This window comes from Cucurbita pepo, chromosome LG16 (genome assembly GCF_002806865.2).
Source record: "Cucurbita pepo subsp. pepo cultivar mu-cu-16 chromosome LG16, ASM280686v2, whole genome shotgun sequence".
Lineage (NCBI taxonomy): Eukaryota > Viridiplantae > Streptophyta > Magnoliopsida > Cucurbitales > Cucurbitaceae > Cucurbita > Cucurbita pepo.
In genome coordinates, this window is record NC_036653.1 from 5,138,367 (window position 1) to 5,162,552 (window position 24,186).

General features: G+C 35.9%; 4 protein-coding genes and 1 long non-coding RNA gene across 11 annotated transcripts; 3 read left to right on the plus strand and 2 right to left on the minus strand.

Moving 5' to 3' along the window:
- The first annotated feature begins 3,951 nt into the window (after positions 1–3,951).
- On the plus strand, positions 3,952–4,629 carry LOC111777031 (RING-H2 finger protein ATL16-like). Its single transcript, XM_023656476.1, has one exon. It carries the CDS (start codon positions 3,952–3,954, stop codon positions 4,627–4,629), a length of 678 nt encoding a protein of 225 aa, XP_023512244.1.
- Positions 4,630–7,658: 3,029 nt separating this feature from the next.
- Positions 7,659–8,139, minus strand: LOC111776694. The gene is made up of 2 exons (XR_002812276.1): positions 8,054–8,139; positions 7,659–7,981 (listed from the first exon to the last, which is right to left on the minus strand). It is a non-coding gene; the product is annotated as an uncharacterized LOC111776694 (long non-coding RNA).
- Positions 7,992–11,761, plus strand: LOC111776692 (tetracycline resistance protein, class A-like). Of its 5 annotated transcripts, XM_023656007.1 has the most exons (14): positions 7,992–8,354; positions 8,644–8,755; positions 8,837–8,949; positions 9,075–9,197; positions 9,276–9,484; positions 9,620–9,695; positions 9,808–9,894; positions 9,994–10,074; positions 10,180–10,212; positions 10,406–10,459; positions 10,544–10,585; positions 10,665–10,743; positions 10,831–10,901; positions 11,585–11,761. In XM_023656007.1, the coding sequence occupies exons 1-14, from the start codon at positions 8,064–8,066 to the stop codon at positions 11,660–11,662; spliced, it is 1,449 nt and encodes a 482-aa protein (XP_023511775.1). In that variant the 5' UTR covers positions 7,992–8,063; the 3' UTR covers positions 11,663–11,761. The 5 variants fall into 5 exon arrangements, with proteins under 5 accessions (XP_023511775.1, XP_023511774.1, XP_023511777.1 ...); XM_023656006.1 differs by having other exon boundaries at positions 10,406–10,585; XM_023656009.1 differs by lacking the exons at positions 10,665–10,743; positions 10,831–10,901.
- A 1,607-nt stretch (positions 11,762–13,368) lies between these two features.
- LOC111777243 (pentatricopeptide repeat-containing protein At2g17033) lies at positions 13,369–16,515 on the plus strand. Of its 2 annotated transcripts, none has more exons than XM_023656752.1 (3): positions 13,369–13,758; positions 13,966–15,021; positions 16,428–16,515. In XM_023656752.1, exons 1-3 carry the CDS (start codon positions 13,438–13,440, stop codon positions 16,440–16,442), a joined length of 1,392 nt encoding a protein of 463 aa, XP_023512520.1. In that variant the 5' UTR covers positions 13,369–13,437; the 3' UTR covers positions 16,443–16,515. The 2 variants fall into 2 exon arrangements, with proteins under 2 accessions (XP_023512520.1, XP_023512521.1); XM_023656753.1 differs by having other exon boundaries at positions 13,573–13,758; positions 13,977–15,021.
- Positions 16,237–20,692, minus strand: LOC111777242 (mechanosensitive ion channel protein 6-like). Of its 2 annotated transcripts, none has more exons than XM_023656751.1 (6): positions 18,470–20,692; positions 17,952–18,075; positions 17,561–17,854; positions 17,330–17,482; positions 16,793–16,842; positions 16,237–16,705 (listed from the first exon to the last, which is right to left on the minus strand). In XM_023656751.1, the coding sequence occupies exons 1-6, from the start codon at positions 20,374–20,376 to the stop codon at positions 16,417–16,419; spliced, it is 2,817 nt and encodes a 938-aa protein (XP_023512519.1). In that variant the 5' UTR covers positions 20,377–20,692; the 3' UTR covers positions 16,237–16,416. The 2 variants fall into 2 exon arrangements, with proteins under 2 accessions (XP_023512519.1, XP_023512518.1); XM_023656750.1 differs by lacking the exon at positions 16,793–16,842 and adding an exon at positions 16,861–17,192 and having other exon boundaries at positions 16,237–16,373; positions 17,280–17,482.
- Between the last annotated feature and the right edge of the window lie 3,494 nt (positions 20,693–24,186).

The window sequence follows — 24,186 nt, forward strand, 5'->3', positions numbered from 1 at the left end:
GATTTAATAAACTATTTTATCCACTAATGGCAGAAGGAACGCGGAAATGACGTAGTTAGATTTGGAAATCAGGGTGGGCCCACTTTAATGGAAAACCCATTGGGTCCAAAGTTTAGGCTTTGCCGACATAGGGCCCATCATCCTTGGAATTTCTACTCCCAAATATATATATATTTTTTTAAAAAAAATCAATTTAGAAAATTTATTATATATTTTTTTAAAACCACGTATATTATAATTCATTAAATTTAGTGATTTAAAATAACATCGGAGATATTTAAATGAAAGGATTAAAGGTTTATACGGTTTGGGTTAGGTTGGTTGGATTAGTAACCCGAACAATTCGAATAGAGTTCACAACCCAATCAAGTTGGGTTGAGTTGGATCGTGGAGTTGTTTTTTTTTATAGTTATTTTAAAAAATCCTATTTATCTACTATGTATTACATTAATAAATAAAATATTATAAAACTCAAATATCAAACATTCGAGAGTCACAATGTGTCACTAACATCAGTAACAAAGGTCAAATATACTTAATTTTTTGTAATAATCTTAAAAGTAAGGTAGGGTCAGGTTGAGTTGTAACTCTATTTTTCAAGTTGGTCAGGTTAACCTTATAAAAAAATATCAACTCACGAATCGACCTGAATTTTCGATTTTCTAAAAACTCGATCCTACCCAACTAAAAAAAATTGAACCCCACCCAGAGATTTTCGAGAGACGTTTTTGTTGGTTTGCTGGCTAAGAGTTCAACATCTTTTGAGCTGAATAGTTGAAGATATATATGTTAGTCAATTGAGCTATACTTAAATTGACATTTACGATGTTTGTGGCTCCATGCAACGATTATTTATGGTCAAAGTCAAAGCCCTCTAAAGAAGTCACATTATTACATGACTTTTGAAGCTAACATGTTTGTGACTTGAGGGGCATATCAGTAAGACATGTCTTTATATTCATATGGGTCCCTCCAAGTAATGACTTAACTCATTGCCCCTTCAATTAGGGACAAATTAAAAATATTCCCTCTTCATAGTTACCCAAGAAATTTTGGTAATGATTTATATGAACTATGATACGTTATTTTTAATTCTATCTCGAAGTGGACCCGACCGTCGTCCAAAATCTAAGATCTTGAAAATTTTCCAAGAAGATCTATGAACTATAAAATTGGTCGAAATCCTAGCTTCAAGAACTCGGTAAAGTTGCTTCGTTCGCTATTATCTTCCAGCAAAAAAAAATGAGGAGCTGACTCAAGTGCCCCCAAACCGCGCGAAATGGTCATGATGATTGTTTTAATCCATACGGAGCATTTCTCAATTTGTATTGGGGATTTCCGTTTGTTGTTAGAAAGATGATACCTTTGTCCCCGGAACAACTAGACCCACCATCATCACTTTAGAAGCGGAACACGGACATGTTTATGCTAAATTGACCCCTTTCGCATGACCTAGAAAGAAAAATTATTTTGGAAAATTGAAGACTTTCTAATATTATCAAAATCATGATCAAGCCAACTTGACTTATTTAACCCAAATCGATCGGTGTCCCTATCTTTGAAAGGAGTCGCCGAAAATGCTTATTCCTTTGTTGTTGAGGCTTGAAATCTAAGTCGGTGTGGCAAGCTCATACTCGGAAACTCGACTTCCGTTCTTGAATAATCCACTTTCCTACTTATTCCTTGACTTCATTTTCTATCGAGTGAAAAGCAAACGATAGAAAGTCTCGTCCCTCTCGTGTTTAATTATTTCGTTTCATAAAAATAATATGTTACTAAAAAAATTAAAAATAAATTACAACATTCAAAATGAAATTAATTTACTTATTAGGGACACTTTTCGATAAACATGACTTGAGTGAAACAGAGACCATATAAGTAGACCCAATTAATTGGTCGGCTTCCGGAGTCGCTCTCCCAAATTCATTGTAAGTTTATGATCTTTTTATTTAAATAACTTTTAGCTAATTTGAAATGAAATTGAGTAAAAATTATTATAAATTGATATCAAATTGTCTAAATTACTTTTCCATAAAACCGTCTTGAGTGAGACGAGGGACTACACGGTGGACTTAGTTAGTTGGCTTGCATACCGAGTCACTCTCCCAGCTACGGTATGACTTTATGGTCTTGTGGAATGAATGCCAGCTAATTTTTGGCAAATGATGTTCTCTAATCATGATAGCATATTATCCTTCACGTAATTATTTTTAAAAAAATTATCGTACTTTTCAGTATCTGTATGTCCATCCACGTCACTATCCGTGATTTGGAATAGCTAATAATTCAAAAGAGGGCAACCCTATGTCCAACGTCTTGGGCCCATCCCAATGAGTGATAGCCCGAGTTCTTGAAGAATCTACAACTACATTATCAACCCTAATAACAAAACCCTAATTTGAGACGTTAATGATGGGATATCGAAATCAAGTGCAAGTGCACGCTGTCTATCCAAATAGTATTCCAAATATCTAGTTTATACGCAACGTAGCAAAAATTCAATTTAAAAATAAGTTCTTTTCTAAGCTTGCCATCGAGATTAACAAAAAAGTTGAGCTAAAATTGCTGTATTTTGAAGTACTTGAAGTAAAAGCTTCGTGCACAAAAAGAAAGGAGATTCGAATCTGTATGGACCCCGAAGGAATATGTGTCCACAATTTACTCAAGTAGGTGAGGCTTCTCAATCATTGTTGCCCACGTCGGTTCTTTCGAGTTCTATATGATTCGATCAAAATGTACCTTAATTGTGTACGTAATCTATCTTTTGCAATACTTATAACTACGAGTTAATTATTCTATCATACGTAAATTCTTAACTTTTAATATTGTATTTAATACATGCATAATTTTTTTTAATTGTGCTTTATTTTATTTTATTTATCTAATTATATTATTTTTTTCCAAATTATTTATTTATCTTGGTTTTCTATTATTTATTTTTTAAATTCCAAGTTATTTTTTAAATATAATTTTTTCCAATTATTTATGTTATTTCTTATAAATTATTTGTTTGAGAATAATTATTTACAATATATTTATTAATTAATTAAAATTATTTTGACAATTTATCTAAAGTTAACATGTAATAAAATTATTTAGGATAATTTAAAAATTATTATTTATATATAAAAATTTTCTAACCTTTCATCTCTTAATTTATTTTATTTGAATAAACTCAATTAATTAATTGATCTTAGCTTACAAGATTATTATAATTAATTTTTTTTTAATTATAATAAATCAATAATAATTTATTTAATTATATATTTAATTCATTCTCACAATAAAAATAAAATGAATTACTTATTTACTAAAATTTATTCATTATTTAAAATGTAACAAAATTATATAAAATTCTAATGACATTTTGATGCAATTTGATTCTCATCCATCTTATCTCAAGAATTTAAAAATTTTAAAGAATCTTTACTCATTCCATAAATTTTCTTTTAATTTTTAAATTCAAAAGTTTTATTTTATTTCATAATAAATTATTAATCATGATCTACTTCAATATTTGATTCTCATACTTGTTGGATGATGGAAGATACACATAGACTAATTTAGGGAATGATCAGTCCTAACTACATTTGTACCCATGCTTTTTGGGAAAGCCCAAATCAAATCATGTTCATCTAACATTGTAGTAGTGAACAAAGAATCTGAAATTTAGTAGTTGAAAGCAGGATATTAAAGACATAAGAATCTAAATAAAACGAGATATTAGGAAAATATGATCTTACCGTTGATAAGAACTAATTTGAAGTTGCATTCAAACCTGATGAAATTTCCTTATCTGCTCCAGATCTTTAATCCAGAATTTTCCTAATCCGTCTCCAAATCGGTAATCCAGTGATTCAAAATTTCCTAAATCAATCTGAATTCAACTCCTCTTATTTAAATCAACTTTCCTTTCTCCGAATCGCAATCAACTGCAGCAATCGATTCATGATGTCTTCCGCAACTTCTTCACCGATTCAGCACGATCTTCACAGCGATGGCGACGAGCAATCGCCTCCTACTCTGGAAGTTCAAATGCGTTCTTACATCCGTCTGATTTCCGGCGATTTAAACCAAATCGTCCTCGAAACTGCTCCGATTCCTCTGCGGAACAGTCTGTTTCCTCTGCCTCCGAACGCGCGGAATATCGATCCAGTGTTCTTACAGATCTACATTGCGGATATACTTTTATCGCTCAACGTCGGCGCCGTCGCTTCCGAAATCATCTCTGCACAGATCGCGTCGTTCACTCTCCAACTGGCGGAAGAACACAATGATACGAATGTTCACGTCGTCGCCGTGGTGGATAACGTCATGGAGTCCAGGTTTTGGAGGTTGCAAGCGGTGCCGGTGGAGCAGGGAGGGAGTGCGGCGGTGGAGAGGAGGGAGGTTGTGGAGGAAGTAGCGGCGGCGAATGGGAGGTATAGAATGGAGAAAGTGGAGGCGGAGGAGGAGGAAGAAGATTTGGGAAATTGCAGTATCTGTTTGGATGAGATGAAGTGCGAAGGGAGCGAGGTGATAAGAACTCCGTGCGGACATGTGTATCACGAATCATGCATCTTCAGGTGGCTTGATAATTCCGATTCTTGCCCCTTGTGTCGAACCAAATTCCCATTGATGGAGGATTGATTTTAATTTCTTGCTTCCACTTTTTATCAACTTAATCGCCAAATCTTTCTATTCATCATCTTCTTCGCTTCCATTTTTTATGAACTTAATCCATAAATCTTTCTATTCATCATTTTCTTCGCTTTCATTTTTTTATCAACTTAATCAATAAATCTTTCTATTTATCATCTTCTTTGTTTTCATTTTTTATGAATTTAATAAACAAATCTTTCTATTCATCATCATCTGTGCTTCCATTTTCTATGAACTTAATCGACAAATCTTTCTATTCATCATCTTCTTCTTATTTTTTTTTTATCTTTTCGATTCGCCGCACCATTAAACGTAAATGATTGGATTGGAAGAACTAATTAAACCCTAAATCCTAAGCGTAAAATTTTCCTCAAGAATTAATTAAACTTAAACCCTAAACTCTAAACTCCGTGTAAATTACACGAAGAACTAATTAAACCCTAAATCCGAAATGTAAAAATTTCATGAAGAACTAATTAAACTCTAAACCCTAAATCCTAAATGTAAAATTTTTACAAAAACCATTTAAGTTATGAACCCTAAACTTTAAATGTAAAACTTTCACGAATAACTAATTATACCCTAAACTCTAAATGGAAAATTTTCCTGAAGAACTAATTATACCCTAAACCCTAAATGTAAAATTTTCACGAAGAACTAATTAAACTCTAAACCCTAAATCTTAAATGTAAAATTTTTACGAAGAATTAATTAAATTTTAAACCCTAAACCCTAACGGTAAAATTTTTACGAAAAATTAATTATACTCTTAACCCTAAATCCTAAAAGTAAAATTTTTACAAAAAAAAAACTAGTTATTCTCTAAACCCTAAACCCTAAATGTAAAATTTTCACGAATAACCAATTAAACTCTAAACCCTAAACCTTAAATGTAAAATTTTCACGAAAAACTAATTAAACTCTAAACCCTAAACCTTAAATGTAAAATTTTCACGAAGAATTAATTACATTTTAAACCCTAAACCCTAACGGTAAAATTTTTTAGAAAAATTAATTATACTCTTATCCCTAAACCCTGAAGGTAAAATTTTCAGAAAGAATTAATTAAACTTTAAACTCTAAACCCTAACTATAAAATTTTGACAAAGAACTAATTAAACTCTAAACTCTAAACCTTAAATGTAAATTTTTTTTATAAAGAACTAATTAAACAATAAACCCTAAACCCTAAATGTAAAATTTTCGCAAAGAATTCATTAAATTCTAAACGTTTAAATGTAAAATTTTTACACAGAACTAATTATACTCTAAATTCTAAACCCTAAATGTAAATTTTGTGCAAACAACTAATTAAACCCTAAATCTTAAATGTAAATTTTTATTTATTACATATGAACGAATAACTCATGAAACCTAAATCCTAAAGGTAAATTTTCATGAATAATTAATTAAACTCTAAATCCTAAATGTAAATTTTTTTTTTATTAGATATGCACGAAGAATTCATGAAACCCTAAATATAAATTTTTCAGTTACGAATGTAAGTTTTTGTCACATGAACGCAACCCCGTGAAGTATATATATACATATTACCGTAAATTTGTCAAATTTGAATTATTTGCCAAAATCCAAAAGACAAATCAAATAAGTTTTTACATGCTTTAATTATTGTGGATTTTGAAAATTTATGTGAAAAAGTAGATAAAATAAAGAAATTTATAAATGGTAGTAATGATTATAAAACTTGATATTATCTTGCTTTTTCTTTTTATTATTGATTTAAACCTCTCCAGATTTTTTAAGCTAAAAAACAATTTGGGAGGTTCATAAATGGTAGTATTGACTATCAGATTTCATGCACATAAATGATATTTTTGTTTGATTACGCAAATACTTTTAACAAATTTATTACATTAATATATTTATTTCAACTATAATCCAAATAATAAGTTATCCAAAAATATATTTATTTCAGCTTATAATGGAAATAACTATATACATTTTTGACCCTAATAATCAAAATAATAATAATAATCAAATAAAAACAACAAAAGAATAATAAATATATAAATAAATAAATAAGAAGAAACAATAATAATAATGGGGGCGTCTGAAACCGTTAAAAAAGTCTACCCATCCAGGCAATTTGGATAACTTTTTCGGAGAAAACATTGAATACAGTCTCCTTGTATATTTGTGATAAGGAATCGATTCAAATAAGATTAAGATTATCTGATTGGTCGAATATTTCGAGCTAAAAAAGCTTATTTGAGATTACAATCATTTTAAACAAATATTGATTATGTCAAACTTAAATGATTCTAAACTACATGTAATTGCAATAATAATAATAATAATAATAACTCTCCACTGAATGAAAGCAAAAATGCTTTTTTTTTTTTTTTTTTTTTTTTTTTTTTTTTTTTTTTTTTTTTTTTTTTTTTTTTTTTACTATATTTTTCGAATCCATTTTAAAAATATAATATAGATGGCTTTATATAACTTCAAAATCAAACAAGAGGAAACACCATAACTCTAGTTTTTAATTATCCATCATAGATTTGTAACTCACTTGAAGTATCTTGAAGCTGTCGTTGGTGTATGATTGAGGTGTCTTTGTTCATATCAATTTGCCTCCTCAATACCAATGAACGAAGGGTAGTTTTGAAACTAATTATAAAAGTCGGGTGATGCACAATGTGTCGTGATTTAGCTAGATCATGGACCACCTACGAGTACATAAACGTAATGTGTAAATTGTGTACCATGTACGTGTGATTTGCTTGATGTAGCTCAATAGATGTTTCACTTTCACAATTGACACTTGGATGCCATGTGGAACTTGTGCATACTTTGTTACAATTTTTCATGTAGATTAGATTTATATGAAAATTGGTCTAATCTCCAACACCTTATATTACTTAGGTGGTTAATTACATAAATCAATAAATTAAAAACATTGTCGAGGTGAGAATCTGGTCGTAGGTCCACTCAACATGGACTTCTGTGTTAAGGTGACCAGCTAACCGACTGGCCGAACAAACCTAGAAGGAAGATACCAAATATATCAAATAATTCATTTTCAAACTTGGAGGTCAAAATGTCGAGTTTGAAAATTCACGAACTTATAAAACGTTGCCAACGTTACCTAACCCTGCTCGAGGGGGCAAAAACGTCATTTTTCTAAAGAAGAAAAGAAAAGGAGTACTTTTTGACCATGCATTTAACAGACTAACCATGGTTAAACCAAAATCAAAGTCCTTGAGTTACAAAAATTCCTCTCATGCTAATTAATTGCCAGATAGCCCTTTCTTTTCATTCATTCACATTTTTTCTCCATCCAGATTTGGGCGGTGCAAGACTTATAACTGTGCCACAACTGTTTGAAACAAACAAGAAAGTTCACAAAATTGCAAAAAAGTCCACAAATATGTATATATTATAATCTTACCTTTTTGTGTATGGTAGGTTGGCCAAACCAAATCCAAGTTTCCAATTCTACAAACACCAGAAGGATCCTCACTTTAACTTCTTATAATAACAAGAATGGAGCTGTTGTTTTGCTTTTTCTACTAAGAGCAACAGAGATGGAGAAGATGACGAGTTTAAACCATCTGTTCGTGACGACGTTCATCGGAAGCTTGTCGATGTTCATGGTCATTCCGAGCATTGTTGACATAACAATGGAGTTTTTGTGTCCTCACCAGGATCACTGTTCCATCGCCATTTATCTCTCTGGTCTCCAGCAGGCGGTATGTGCCTACTACCATCTACTTCCATTTGCTTTAACAACACCATGAACTGTTTAAGAACAATTAGTATTGTCCATATGAACAGTGTTTCATTCCTTTTTTTCAACTTTTTGATACTTTTCTTCAAGCGTTTTGATCTTTAAACCGACCCCGCACCGGGATTTTTATGATTTAAAAGATAGTGGAAATTTTAACCTTCCCCTGCATGTTCTACTCAAGAAAAAGGGAAGATGATGGTGTTTTGTCTATAACAAAGGACTAAAATAGTCAAGGAGCTGTAAAACTGCAGATTGTAGGGCTTGGAGCAGTGGTGATAACACCAGTAATTGGGAATCTATCAGACAGATATGGAAGGAAAGCAATGCTGACTATCCCAATGACGTTTTCAATCATACCGCTCGGTTGGTTTAGTGTTAAATCTCCGTTCGATTCATCATAAAGTTAATCACCAGCTGTGATACAAGATTTGAATGATTTTGCAGCCATAATGGGTTATAGAAGAACTACCAACTTCTTCTATGCATTTTACATCATGAAAACTCTCACAGACATGGTTTCAGAAGGCACTACAGTTTCACTAGCTCTTGCTTATGTGGTATTTAGCTTCACTTAAACTATACTATACCAAAAACTACTTCTTGATTCTCCTTTGTTTCATTCTCAGGCAGACGAACTATACCAAAAACTACTTCTCTTGATTTTCCTTTGTTTCATTCTCAGGCAGACAAAACTTCAGAGGATCAGAGGATCTCGGCGTTCGGAATCCTATCTGGGGTCAGATCTGTAGGTTATGTGTGTGGAACCTTTTCGGCTCGGCTCCTTTCAACTGCTACAGTGTTTCAGGTTTTCCATGGCTTCTTTCTGCCAACATAACAAAGTATAAGTATGCCCAAATTGTGCTTTCTTTGTATCCTTGTGCAGGTGGCTGCTTTCATGTCAGTGCTTGCAGTAGTGCACATGAGGATTTTTCTCAAGGAAAGTATTCCAGATCAGAATGAGTTGACTCAACCGATCTTCGACGAGAACTTAAGTGGTGGTGATGATGAAAATGGACCAGAATTACCTACAATAACTCAGTTATCGATAGGGATGTCTTCTATAAGAGACGTTATCTCCTTAATCACGAGTAGGTAATTTCGATGCTCGTTTCCAATGGTTTCTGCCAGTTCTTAAGTGATTTTCTTTTCACTGCTAGTTTTCTTCCATTTTGTTCTTCTTTTTGATGTTTTTCAATGACCAACACCAAATGAAACAATACTCTATAGCACAACATTTTCACAAGCAGCAAGAGTTTCCTTCTTCAATAGTCTAGCAGAGAAGGGGATGCAAGCATCACTAGCGGTACAATTCTCATCAAATAGAAAAATTTAGCTCGTTTTCGAAACCATCTGTTACCATAAACACCTCACCTTCAGGTTTCAACTTCAAACTTAGATCTATTCCTTTGCTACAGTATTTCTTAAAGGCCCGTTTTCACTTCGACAAAAACCAGTTTGCTGACTTGATGATAATTGAGGGGGTTGCCGGGGCCGTTTCACTGGTATCCTTTACTATTATGCGCTACTACAACCCAGGGTATCTTTTGCAAGATTGATTATAGGTAGGTACTCTTTTGTTTTGAACTTATACCCTCTTGCAGTTTCTTTTGATGCCCGCTTTGGCACTAGCTATAAGACAGGAGAGGTTGCTATCGATAGGGCTGTGGGCGAGCATTATAAATGTAGGCATCTAACTCCCATCTCTTATATGTTTTATAATGCCATAAGCATGCCCCATTTGCCTCTCCCTAACCCCATGATGCTGATGATTACCCACTTCAATGCAGATACTACTTAACAGCATAGCTTGGTCAGTTTGGGTAATTGAACTCCACTTAAGTAGCTAGATTCTTATCCTGTTCAAAAAAAAAAAAAAAAAAAAGCCCTTGTTCTGCTCGAAATCTTACAGGCACTCGTTTGATTCTGTTCGGTCTCCTTGACCTGATAGCTATTCTCTATCCAACCTATCAACTTTTGTTTCTTTAATAACCACAATGATCTTAACATTTGTAGGTTCCTTATGCTTTAAGAGCATTTACAATTTTTACAATTCTGGTCAGTCCAATAGTAAGTTTTCCTTGCTTTCTTCAAAGCTTGTCTTTGCTCATGAAAAAGTGCCGTGGCATTCACACGAATCTATGGCTTGAACAGATATTCAACATTGCATCGAGTCAAGTTGGACCGAGTGAGCAGGTCAGTACACTAAACAGTAAAAAAGAAACTAATGTTTTGTTGGTTGAACCTCTTAAAGTAAAATAAATTTCATCTCAAGGGGAAGGCCCAAGGATACATCTCAGGCATTAATTCCCTTGCGAACATTGCTTCTCCATTACTTTTCAGTCCCTTGATAGGTATATCAATTGTCAAGATTAGTGTAAACTTTTTTTTCACCACAAATGGAACTCCATTTGTTTGACTTCATCCATCAATCTATTCAGCTCTTTTCCTCTCCAAGGATGCACCATTTGACTTCCCCGGCTTCGGTATTTTGTGCATTGGGCTCGCTTCGGTAAGGATACAAAATACCTCCTATTGCCCTCTTCCTATGTTTAGATCGTAACTTTATACAGCCAGACAATATTCAAGCAAAGAAGATTGAGAAACCAAGATAGAAACAACAGTGTACATCATTCTTTCTTGGAAATACTCAAAATTGAAGTGTTCATAGATTCCAATACTCCTAAGGAAAAAAACTGCATGGGAGCCCAAGCTCACAGCTAGTAGATATTATCCACTTTGGCCCGTTACGTATCGTCATTAGCCTCACAGCTTTAAAACACGTCTACTAAGGAGAGGATTGCACACCCTTATAAGAAATGTTTTGTTCCTCTCTCCAACCAACAATTGGGGGGTCCGACATCGATTGGAGAAGGGAACGAGTGCCAGTGAGGACGCTGGACCCCGAAGGGAGTAAATTGTGATATCCCACATCGGTTGGGGAGGAGAACGAAACATTCTTCCACCCCTAGTAGATGCGTTTTAAAATTTTGAGGGGAAGCCTTAGATATCAATTTCTCAACACCCCCATCCCCAACTCCTTGATCCGATTGAAAACTGCTGTTTATTTCTAATATGTCTATGAACTAACCCCAAATACTGGCTAAGTTCTACAAGGATTGTAGCTATTGAGTTAGTTCTTTAAGATTGTTCTCATGTGTTCTGTTCACTTAACATCATCTTTCTATTTTGCAGTTGATTGGCTTCACTCTAAGCCTGATGATCCGGGTAGACCCGTTCATTTGCATTCAGAAAATCAAAAACTTAGTGTAGAGCTTGTTCATAACAGCCAGACAGAGGGATTTAGGAAATCCCGAAGTAAAATCCTTATTGGTAGATACTGTGAATTTGAAGCAACACAGAGACAACAGATACTCAAACTCAAAGCAACTACAGCAGAAAGTGCGTCGTAAATTAAACATTTAAACGTACCTGTAGCGTGTGTATATGTATTGGAGACCTTCGATGGTTTTCTTTCAGAACCCTAAACAGAACTCAGTTCAGCTTTTGTACATATTTTGATCTTGTAAATCCTCAGAGCACTCAAGATTGTTGTGCGTTCTTCACCATTGATGAATGCAATAAACAAAATGCTTCGATATACTGCACAAATGAATGTTGTAGAGGTCCCGATTGTGTCGAATGGAGACCATGTTTTCTTCTGCAAATCAGATATAAAAGCTCGAAACAGAGAGAGAAATACAGACCTTAGAATAGAACTTCATTGCCCAAGAATTTGGATGGGACATTGGAGTTTATGGCTGTGTGAACTGTGAAGGCTTTGCTTCTTTTAGTTTTTATATTCTATTACTAAAAAGAAATGAGTTTCATGATAATTGAGTCCTAATCTATTCGGTTCCGCTGTCGTGAATATTTGAAAGATGGTAAAGACTCATTCTTTGTTTTAGTTCGAATGAGTCCCTGAGACTTTGAGACATTCGCTTCCGCCAACAGCGGACTATTAAGGATGGCATCCCGCACATGTTAGGGTGTAACAACTTAGATTCACCGCTAGCCGATATTGTCCTCTTTAGACTTTTTCTTTCGGACTTCCCCTCCAGGCTTTAAAACGCGTCTGCCAGGAGAAGGTTTCCACACCCTTATAAATGGTAGCTTGTTCTCCTCCCCAATCAATGTGGAACATCACAATCCACCCCCTTCGGGGTCCAGCGTCCTCGCTGGCACTCTTTCCTTCCTCCAAACGAGGTGGAACCGCCCCCAAAATCCACCCCGTTTGGGGCCAAGCGTCCTTACTGGCACACCGCCTCGTGTCTACTCCCCCCTTCAGGGAACAGCGAGAAGGCTGGCACATCGTCCGGTGTCTGGCTCTAATACCATTTGTAATGACTCTGATCCACCGCTAGCCGATATTGTCCTCTTTGGGCTTTCCCTTTCGTGCTTCCCCTCAAGGCTTTAAAACGCATCTAAAGTTTCCACACCCTTATAAATGGGCCGTTACAAATGGTATCAGAGCCTTCCCCTAACAAACCACTATTGATAAGGGTGTGGAAACCTTCCCCTAGCATACACGTTTTAAAGCTTTGAGGGGAAGCCCGAAAAGGAAAGCTCAAAGAGGACAATATCTGCTGGCGGTGGATCTGGGCCGTTACATAGGGACTCTAGAACATTGGCTTCTGCCAACAGTGGACTATTAAGGATTGCATCCCGCACATATTTACATTGTAGCCTACAACTGATTCAGCTTCCACTTCAAGGAGATCAAATGACTTTGTTTGTTGTTGTTCCGATCGAGCACTCTACAAAGAAGACTGACTTTTGGTCAATTCGTGAAAGCTTGTAAAGTTAGACGGTGAAACTTTTGTTAGATGAATACGACTCTCCCCACTGGTATGATATTGTACTTGCATCTCATGACTTGGTTTTGGACTTGCCAAAAGGCCTCGGTAATTAGGAGAGTACTCTTTCATTATAAACTCATCGTCAGAATTAGCCGTCCTCCAACTTTCATCCAACCCTTTGTTAACTACTTCAACTGACCTAGTGGAGGGGTATCTGATTTTGCAGATGCGATTTACTTTTGGCGCCTAATGGAGCTCCGCTTATGCCCGCCGCCGTACGTGATTGGGGATAGCGTTCGACTCTTCTCAAAGGCACCTAAACGCTACGACGGCTTCTGCAGTTACCATTTCCGGCCAAATCTGCAGGTCAAATGTGCTACACTCACCAAACAAAGTCACCGATTCCTCTCTACTTTGGCCACAACCGCCGCCGCCGGCGACCATTCAGCTACCAATCGGTTGATTCGGAAGTTTGTTGCGAGTTCTCCGAAATCTATTACTCTCAATGTCCTCTCCGATATCCTTTCCTCTCGCACGGCTCAACCTGGACTCTGCTCTGTTGCTCTCACCGTAAGTAGCGTTTTCTTTTTCTTTTCCCCCTCATTATCGCATCATTCTGCGAGAAGATCGAGATGAAAATTATATTTCCAGGTCTTAGATTTAGGTTTCCTTCTCGTCTACGTAATGGTAAAGTTGAGAACTATTGCGAAATTTGGTCACTGATCTCTTCTGATTCTCTCGTTAAACTGTTCTATCAATTTCCTTATGTTCCTACAGTTATATTCCAGAATTACTGAGACGTCCTGGTTCACATGGAATTCCAAGCTAGTTGCTGACCTTGTTGCCTTCCTCGATAAAAATGGACAGATTGTTGACTCGGAAACCCTAATTTCCGAGGCAATTTCGAAATTAGGGATTCAAGAAAGGAAGCTTGTGAACTTCTACTGTCAGCTGGTTGAATCTCAATCCAAACACGGTTCAGAAAGAGGATTTGGTAACGCATATGCTTGTCTTCTTGAGCTTCTTTATAATTCGTCCTCGATTTATGTGAAACGTCGAGCTTATGAATCAATGGTTACTGGTTTGTGCTCCATGAAAAGGCCTCAGGAAGCTGAGAGTTTGGTAAAAGAAATGAAAGCCAAAGGATTTGCTCCTGCTGCATTTGAATACAGGTCCATTATTTACGCATATGGAACATTGGGGTTGTTTGAAGATATGAAGAGGAGTTTGGAAGAGATGAAGAACGATGATATTGCTTTAGACACAGTTTGTTCTAACATGGTGCTTTCATCATATGGAGCTCATAATAAGCTTGCAGATATGGTTCTATGGCTTCAAATAATGAAAACTTCTGCTCTTCCTTTCTCGGTTCGGACGTACAATTCTGTCTTGAATTCATGTCCGAAGATTACGTCGATACTACAAGACAAGAGCGGCGATCTTCCAGTGTTGATTGAAGACTTGATCACGGTTCTGGACGGCGATGAGGCTTTGTTGGTTGAAGAGTTGGTTGGTTCATCTGTTTTGAAAGAAGTAATGGTGTGGGATGCAATGGAGATGAAGTTGGATTTGCATGGAGTACATGTTGGTGCAGCTTATGTGATCATTTTGGAGTGGATGAAGGAGATGAGACTGAAGTTTGAGGATGAGAGCTGTGTGATTCCAGCACAAGTTACAGTGATTTGTGGATCTGGAAACCATAGTATTGTTAGAGGAGAGTCTCCTGTAAAAGCTCTGATTAGAGAGATTATGTTTCGGACACAAAGTCCGCTGAGAATTGATCGAAAGAACACTGGTTGCTTTCTCGCCAAAGGAAAAGCTGTAAAGAATTGGGTATGTTTGAGATGAATATAACATTGTTTATGTAATGGTTCCTAGTCCACGGCTAGCAAATATTTCTTTGAACTTTTCCTTTCAGACTTCTCCTCAAGGATTTTAAAACGTGTTTGTTAGGAAGAGATTTCCACACTCTCATAAAGAATGCTAGGAAGAGATTTCCACACTCTCATAAAGAATGCTAGGAAGAGATTTCCACACTCTCATAAAGAATGCTAGGAAGAGATTTCCACACTCTCATAAAGAATGCTAGGAAGAGATTTCCACACTCTCATAAAGAATGCTAGGAAGAGATTTCCACACTCTCATAAAGAATGCTAGGAAGAGATTTCCACACTCTCATAAAGAATGCTAGGAAGAGATTTCCACACTCTCATAAAGAATGCTAGGAAGAGATTTCCACACTCTCATAAAGAATGCTAGGAAGAGATTTCCACACTCTCATAAAGAATGCTAGGAAGAGGTTTCCACACCCTTATAAAAAATGTTTCGTTCTCCTAACCAATCGATGTGGGATCTCACAATCCACCCCCTTCGGAGCCCAGGATTTTCGCTGGCACTCGTTCCCTTCTCCAATCGATGTGGGACCCCCCAATCCACTCCCTTCGGGGCCCAATGTCCTTGCTAGCACACTATCTCGTGTCCACTCCCCTTTGGTCCTCAGCTCCTCGTAGGTACATCGTCATCCTTATTGGCACTCGTTCCCTTCTCCAATCAANCCCTTCTCCAATCGATGTGGGACCCCCCAATCCACTCCCTTCGGGGCCCAATGTCCTTGCTAGCACACTATCTCGTGTCCACTCCCCTTTGGTCCTCAGCTCCTCGTAGGTACATCGTCATCCTTATTGGCACTCGTTCCCTTCTCCAATCAATGAGAGACCCCTCAATCCACTCATTTCGAAACCCAGTGTCCTTGCTGACACACCTTCTCATGTCCACACCCTCCTTCGGGGCTCAGCCTCCTCGTTGGTACATCGTTCGGTGTCTGGCTCTGATACCATTTGTAACCGACCAAGCTCACCTCTAGCAGATATTGTCCTCTTTGAGCTTTCCCATTCGGGCTTTCTCTCAAAGATTTTAAAACGTGTCTACTAGGGAGAAGTTTCCACACGCTTATAAAGAATGTTTCGTTCTCCTCCTCAACCGACGCGGCATCTCATAGCATATATATTTCGAAACATATTGAAGTGATGGAAGAACAGATTCTCAATGTAAGATATAAAGATCAATAAGACATTTTACATGAGCTAATCAACTCAATAACACACACATACAACAGCATATTATCTTGATTTAGTAACAGGAACCAGAAAAATGAAATGGGAATGCAACTAAACAATCCCTTCGAAGTCATAGTCTCATATTGTGAGTTGATTTCCTTGTCTGCCTCACTCAACTTGCAGTGGCTCCCCAAGTAGCTGGAAGCCTAGTAGAGTTCACTGGAGGCAAGGAACAGACGTTGATATTGAGCGGTAGGAGACGATATTGCAGGTCGAGCTCTTGGAAAATTTTAACCAGTTCTTCAACCAAGAAGGCTCTCCTAGTCCACCTCTCTCCCATGTCTTGATGGTTCATTCTGTGAGTAAGCCATATTGCTATTCTCATTCTATTCAATTCTTCTACATCCTTTAGGATAATCAATGGCGCAGGACACCAGTGCTCCTTCTTGCCTTCAATGAAACTGCAGAGACAAAGCAGCATTAGAGAGGTCAGGAAATGAGGGGCTGTCTGCATTTTTATTAAACTGTGTTATCGTTTCTCCACAAACCCTAGTATTCTCTGTCTCATGATGGCAATTTTCTCAGGTGGAGTAGATATGTGAAGACAGAATTCTAAGTCATAGTCTCATATTGTGAGTTGATTTCCTTGTCTGCCTCACTCAACTTGCAGTGGCTCCCCAAGTAGCTGGAAGCCTAGTAGAGTTCACTGGAGGCAAGGAACAGACGTTGATATTGAGCGGTAGGAGACGATATTGCAGGTCGAGCTCTTGGAAAATTTTAACCAGTTCTTCAACCAAGAAGGCTCTCCTAGTCCACCTCTCTCCCATGTCTTGATGGTTCATTCTGTGAGTAAGCCATATTGCTATTCTCATTCTATTCAATTCTTCTACATCCTTTAGGATAATCAATGGCGCAGGACACCAGTGCTCCTTCTTGCCTTCAATGAAACTGCAGAGACAAAGCAGCATTAGAGAGGTCAGGAAATGAGGGGCTGTCTGCATTTTTATTAAACTGTGTTATCGTTTCTCCACAAACCCTAGTATTCTCTGTCTCATGATGGCAATTTTCTCAGGTGGAGTAGATATGTGAAGACAGAATTCTACGGCGTCACCCATGTCGGGACTGCGGTAGTAGTTGTGGATGGCCTTCGTTGCGAGAACGCTATTCGGAAATATGATCTTCTGGTTGTCGAATCGTAGAAAAACGGTCGTCAAAATGTTCATTTCTTCAACAATCATCTGAAATACAAGGATATGCAGTTTAGGACAGAGTATCAGATGGGAATGAATGTAATATTACTTGGAGAAGATGGTTACCTGCACGCCATCGATTTCGCATCGGTCTCCAACATCGAATGGATGCATCACAAATAAGAAGATGATTGCTTCAAAAACAGTCTTGCAAGTATTTCCAAATACAAATGCGACCAGTACAAGCTGAGAGGTTACAAATAGGAGAAACTTGCTGGTGGCTATACCCAGAATCAGTAGCCAAATTACCAGAATAATGACAGAAACTAAAATATTCACCATGCGGTGAAGTTTGTTCACAGCTGTTTTGGTATCGTTCAGTGTCAAAGCTAGTGCCCTCCGTTCTCTAAAGGCATTGACCTGGAACAATTTGATGCGTAATATCATTAGAGCAAGATATTAAACATGTCGAGTGAGAACACTAATGTACTTAGATTTTGATAAAGATAGCCCTTACCACCCAGTTTTTCAAGGATGATTTGCTTATTTTCCTACTCTCAGATGCTCCTTCAAATAGACTCATGGTTTTTGAAGCTTCATCTTCTACCATGAAACGCATCAAGTCCTCTAGGTAGATATATCTAACAGAAGTGGGAAAAGCTGATGAGAAATCAAGATCCAATTACATGTAAAAACACAATAGGAGATGTATTAGCAGCATCAGGGCAGCTTGGTTGGCCAACTTGTAGCATGGATCAAATTAATAGTATAAGCAAGTAAGATGGGTTGGTTTAAAACTAAGTCCAAATTGATGGTGAATCGTTAATGGGAGACGCCGTTTCGAAGTGAATATTCTTTCAATTGACATTAATGCAATTTCCTTGACCATCCTCTCTTGATGGGGCATCTTTTCTCATGATCTTTAGAAAAAGCATTGAAGTTCCTTAAAAATTCCTTCACGAGAAAGTAAAAAAGGGGCAGGTTGTATGAACTGCAAAAAGCATTTAAAGCACTTTCATGGTGTGTAGCACTTACTTGGAACCCTGCGAAGCCACGTTCTGAAAAATCCTCTTAGCAGCAACTTTTGCCTCATACTCACTCTTGATCTGGGTAGTTGATTCATCCTCATGAGCTGAATCCTTTATCTGTTCATCCAAAGTTGAAAGCGCCCCATGTCGGACAATGTTCATCAACCTCTTCATATTCCAAGCAGACACATTCTTAGGACTAAGCCTATGCAAGTGATCAATAGTTATACCCTCATCCCCTTTCTTGGATAGCGCCCGAGAAAGCTTGGCACTCCTTCCACGGGGACTTTTCTGTAGCCCTCCACTCCCTATTACCCTTCCACCCTCTGGACTTGAAAAGGCAGATGCCCTTAGATCAGGAGGAATAGTGGCCCCTGCATTCTGTAACTTCATAACCTCTTCTGCAAGCTTCTCTTCTTCTTCCTTGCTCTTTTGAATCTCTATCAATGGCGGCCCTGACAGTGTCTCGATCACATATTGGTTATACAATGCATCCTGAATCCTATCGAAATATGTACTCACATGGAAAGAAGACGCCAGAACCTTCACTATCAGCGTTTTCACCAGCCAAACCAAAGTGCTTACCAGCAGACATATCAGGACTTTGGTCACATACTCAAGAGCATCGCTCTTTACTTCTCTTTGAACTTTGTCATCAAACAGAAAGTTCCAAGCAATTAGAACCAGACCCAACCAAAGACAATTCTGGACTGCCTTTCTGACTCCATAAACGAAGTATAGAACCCTCTTACGCAGTAGAAAGCTTCTCTCGATGAAGAACACGATTATCCTAATACCCCAACCAGAAAACAGCCTTCCACATATCAGAACTAGAATCATAACCTCCCATTTCCATAATTCAAGCTTCCATAGCTTCTTTCTCCTCCAGTAACGGATTGTTAGAGTGCAAATCAATGCCGCGATTATCAGAATCAAACTCGCCCATTGTAGCATAGTTAGAACACCGAGATTAGCCTTCTTATACTCATCAGGAAGATCCTCTTCCAAGAATGGATCATCATCTTCCTCATCCAAGGCTTTTGACAATAAACCAGAGCGGATTTGCCCTGATTTTGGTACACGCCCTGACCTCCTGTCCTGGTGTTCGGGCGGGTCCAGCAATCTGGACTTAGTTTTAGTCTTCAGCAAGCTAGATTTCCGCTGGAACGATACATTCCTCTCGAACGATGAATTAGATGTGCATCTCACAACCTCAGCAGCACCGTCATCATGACCATTGCCATGCGGTCGATGGTCACGCTGCGGCGGTTGCTGTACTCTATGTTCTTCATCGACCGGCGAGTCTCTATGTCGTCTTCGCAGCGAATCGCTTTCGGAAATCTCTGAAATAGACTCAAACGAGACCTTCAACTCTTTCGAACTCCGTCGCATCGGAGATTCTGCCACCGTAGGCAGAGTCTTATCATGTGGTAGTTCCAGCATTTCCATATCCATATCCAAACACATCTCTCCCGACGCCTTCTGCTTATGCAGAAACTGTCCAATAAGCTTGGAAGGCGGATCTTCCACATCCTTCCTCTGTTGCCTAAACTCAAAATCCTCACCCTTACCACCATCGCCATTACTACCTTCACCATTATTCCGTTTACTATCACTATCATTCCAGAAATCATAGCTCGACTCCCGCCAAATCCTCCCACTGGAGTTCACCGACTCCACAGCTCTCGCAGATGCATTACTCGAAGCATCGGCTTCATCGACCTTGACAATGACCTCCTTCCTGTCAGATGCATCGGACACCGCCATAAACGACCGTTTCTGGTGAAGATTATTCGGCTCCTGATCTGAAAGAATCGGAAGCTGTTCTTGATCTTGAGTAGAGTCTGTTCCAGAAAGCTTCCTCACATACTTATAAGAGCCGTGGGATTTGAATGCCTTAAGAGAGAAATCCATCCACCGAAGATTTCCAACAATTAAATAGCAGTGATACTACGCAAATGTTGCGGAGGAGAAAGTGGAATCAGAGATGAAAATTATTATAAAAATAAAGGAATGGCGTTGAGAGTTGAAAATTCGATCAGTGGGGAAAGGTTGTTGACGCGTGTACCGTTTCCGCCATTAAACAAAGAGCTTCTTCTTCTTCAGACGTTTCTAGGAGAAGAGAGAGAAAGAAGAGAGAGAAAGAAGAGAGAGAATTTGCTCTGCCTGCAACAGACTCGAATGTGGCGCCGGAAAAGAGACAGACAGAGGCGACAGAATAATTTACATAAATATATATTTTATTTTTTAAAAAATTAGTTTGAATATTTTAAACCCTAAACCATTTAAATAAAGAAGGAAATTTTCTTTTACAATATTTTATAACGGAATATTACATTATTGCCAGTGATGATTGTACTTTCCAAATATGAGGCCAAGGGTAAAAAAGGTATTTGACTAACAAAATTCATCACAACTTTTAGAATATGTTTGAATTATACTTGATTTTTAAAATTTTTTATTTTAATTTTAAAATTGCAAAAATGCCCTTCAAATTTTGACGTTAACGACATTATTTACAATATCACTTCATATTTTTTAAATAATTTTAATATTGAAGGACTAAAATAAAATATTTAAAAATGTTAGATGCATAATTAAATATATATTAATTTGTGTTTATCTTCCAACGTTAAACCTTCCATCTTTTATATTTTAACTTTGGTGCATGTTCTCATTTAAAACCTTCCATTTTTTAAGTTAGTCAAAATGCAAGAATTCATGTCTATTATTAAAAATTAATAAAGTGAAATAAATAATAAGGAAAGAGTGTCTTGTTATTCTCCAATTATCATTTTTTATTTACGCCTTTTTTAATCTTTTATTTATGTACTCACGATGATTTTGATAGTTTACACTAAAAAATTTAAGTTTTAATAATAAAAAAATAGAAGAAAAATACGAATTTTCGAGATAAAATTCTAAAAATTTTGTCGCGGTTAAATTAAAATTAAGTTTAATTTATATGGATTAATAATTTAATTTTTTTTTTACCATTAAATGAAAAATATGATTGAGCATAATTACTTCCAACAGCTCCATTCAAATATGGCAAAGATTTGTCTCAGTGCTTCCAGATCTAAATTGTTTTTTATAATTTCAAAAAAAAAAAAAAAAAAAACCTTAATAATTAAGTAACCATTTATTAATGTAATAGTTTTTTTTTTTTCTAAAGTAATTTTAGTGATAATTGACGTATAATCTCACATTTCTTAATTATTAAACACGAGAAAAAAAAAATCAAACCTTCAATACACTTTAAAATTATTAATTTTTAAAGGGTATAGATAGAAAAAATAATTTTAAAAAAAAGTTATTTGAAACACGCTCTAATTATCCATGAGCTCACGACTCACCGTAGATAAATTACGAGACTTCTGTCTCCTCGATTTATGATAGCGAGATATTTTGATGTCACCCTACTAGATTAATATATATCGACATAAAATTTTATTTAAAATAACGTCTTTTCTACATTTATATTGAAAACCCTATCAAAATATACGGTTGCTTTAACGTTAATTATTAAGTTAATTATCTTCCACGAATCGTACATAAATGGGTTGTAGTAAATTATTTTATTTTTTACCGTTTTATTTTATTATTTTATAGAATTTTTTAAAGAGAAAAAGATATATAATATCATAATTATTTTGTGGTCCAATAATTACTAAAACAATAATTTCAATAATTAACAGGTTATTAAAAAATATATCGTTAATTAATTACATTTTTCTTGAAAAAACATAATAAAACCCGAAAATAAATTCCATAATTAACTACGCGTAATTTATAATTTTATTTCCGGAAAAAAAAATATATATACATAATTTTACGTTTAAAAAATATTGGAAAGTCCGCTTACGTAAGAACGAGGGTATTTTAGGAATTATGGGAAAGTTCGAGCGGCTTCAGACGATTACGTGTTGAAATTTTATAGGTCATCTTAAAGAACACGGTACACGTGGCAGGTGGAAATCCCCTGCTTTTAGTCGTGCGGAATACGAGGCCGGTGCAGAGGATCTGAACCGTCGGATGAAGTAGCAGGCAACGTGTCGAGATCACATGGGGGGATGAAGGTGAATGTCATTTTCAGTCAAAGTTGACTATATGGGTGAGAAAGTTACGCCGCGGGCCGTTAAAGGAAAGAAAAACGGACCAATGGAAAAGTGACAGTTAATAATTAATAATAATTAATAAAAAAAAAGGGTGACAGTCCATGCACACAACCTAATAAAAACAAATGGAAAGAGATTATTTAAAATAAATAAATAAATAAAATAAAAAGGGGAAAAGACAAAAAAGGACAGTGAGGTCTGATAAGAATGGGAAAATGGAATGTCTGAATGGGACAGCAAAATCCTCAAGAGACCAAACCAATATTTAGGAAAATTCAATGAGATTTGGTCTTTTTTTTTTTTTTTTTAATTAGTTAAAAATATTTTTGGATAATTATCTAGTTTTTTATTTTTGTAAATTAAGCTCATAAATATTATTTTTTTTATTTTAAAATTTAGTTTTGATGATAAGAAACGAGAGGAAGCTCTATACCAAATGATAAGAAATCACTGCAAGGAAAGTAAGATTTGTAATATCTTGTTGATATAATATTTCAAGACAAGAATATTAGTTTGAGATTTGAATCAATGATTCTAAGCATGCAATCTAAACTACATAAAATTGTTTTTTTTTTTTTAAAAAAACTTAGTTATTAGCTAAAGAAAAACACAAATGCTCTTTTTACTGCATTTTCCTCTTCTGATGATTTACAAATATAACACTAATTTTATGTAGCTTCAAAATGAAACCTTTGACGTTCAATTAGACATTTAGTTCGTAATTTTCGTACTTTATGACCAAAACCGTAAATAAAAAGTCTTAAAACTTGAAATACATTAATAAAACACCATAAATCGAGTTTTTAATTATCCATGAAATATATTGAAGCTTTTGTTGCATAAATAAAGCTTGATTCTTCTTAATGTGACATTGATATTCGGTGATTGAGATGTCTTGGTTCATATGAGATGAAGACGGATATTTCCAAGTAAATAAACATAATTTTCAAAAATAAAATTGTTATCGCTGGGCCTTATTCAAATTTGCAACGATAAATCCCTGTACTTTTAAATTTTTAACAATTTAATTCATAGGTTTAAAGATGCTAGATTTTGTCGTATAACTTTATAATTAATTAGAGAAAAAAATTAAATAAGTTTGATAGAATAAAAAGGATGAAAAGATTAAAAGATTAGTACGTAGATTAGGAATTAGATACGTATTAATCTTAATTTAATATTTAAAAAGGAAAGATGAAGATGCCACATGGGGGTTGAGTTTGGTAAAAAGATGAAAAAGGGAAGAAAATCATAAACTTAAAAGAGTAGTAGTTGTGGTATCAATGACAAAGCCAAGCTCCAAGTGGCCTTTGTTTCTTCCATAAGAAGAACAAAAATGAAGCCTAATATACCTATCCAACTTCCTTTTTCTAATCAACCTAACAACTATTCCAATCTTTTTATTAATTTCAATTTTGAGATTTGGGTCGGTTTCGTCTCTAAAACTTTCAACAAGATTGGTGAATTAAAAAAAAAATCGATAACCTATTAGAACAAATTAGAAATTTGGAAAGAAATTAATTGAATATAAAATTAAAAGTTTAAGAATATATTAGACACATATTGAAGTTGCACGAGAATGTTAGGACAAACATGAGTTGATAAT

Coding starts and splice junctions, on each gene's coding strand:
- LOC111777242 (XM_023656751.1), bottom strand. CDS start 20,376: ATGGATTTCTCTCTTAAGGCATTCAAATCCCACGGCTCTTATAAGTAT. Junction 17,483..17,560: donor GCGAAATCGATGGCGTGCAG/GTAACCATCTTC, acceptor CTTGTATTTCAG/ATGATTGTTGAAGAAATGAA. Junction 16,706..16,792: donor ATGAGACAGAGAATACTAGG/GTTTGTGGAGAA, acceptor TTGTCTCTGCAG/TTTCATTGAAGGCAAGAAGG.
- LOC111777243 (XM_023656752.1), top strand. CDS start 13,438: ATGGAGCTCCGCTTATGCCCGCCGCCGTACGTGATTGGGGATAGCGTT. Junction 13,759..13,965: donor TCTGCTCTGTTGCTCTCACC/GTAAGTAGCGTT, acceptor ATGTTCCTACAG/TTATATTCCAGAATTACTGA.
- LOC111776692 (XM_023656006.1), top strand. CDS start 8,064: ATGGTAGGTTGGCCAAACCAAATCCAAGTTTCCAATTCTACAAACACC. Junction 10,213..10,405: donor GCATAGCTTGGTCAGTTTGG/GTAATTGAACTC, acceptor TAACATTTGTAG/GTTCCTTATGCTTTAAGAGC. Junction 10,744..10,830: donor ACTTTTCAGTCCCTTGATAG/GTATATCAATTG, acceptor CAATCTATTCAG/CTCTTTTCCTCTCCAAGGAT.
- LOC111777031 (XM_023656476.1), top strand. CDS start 3,952: ATGTCTTCCGCAACTTCTTCACCGATTCAGCACGATCTTCACAGCGAT.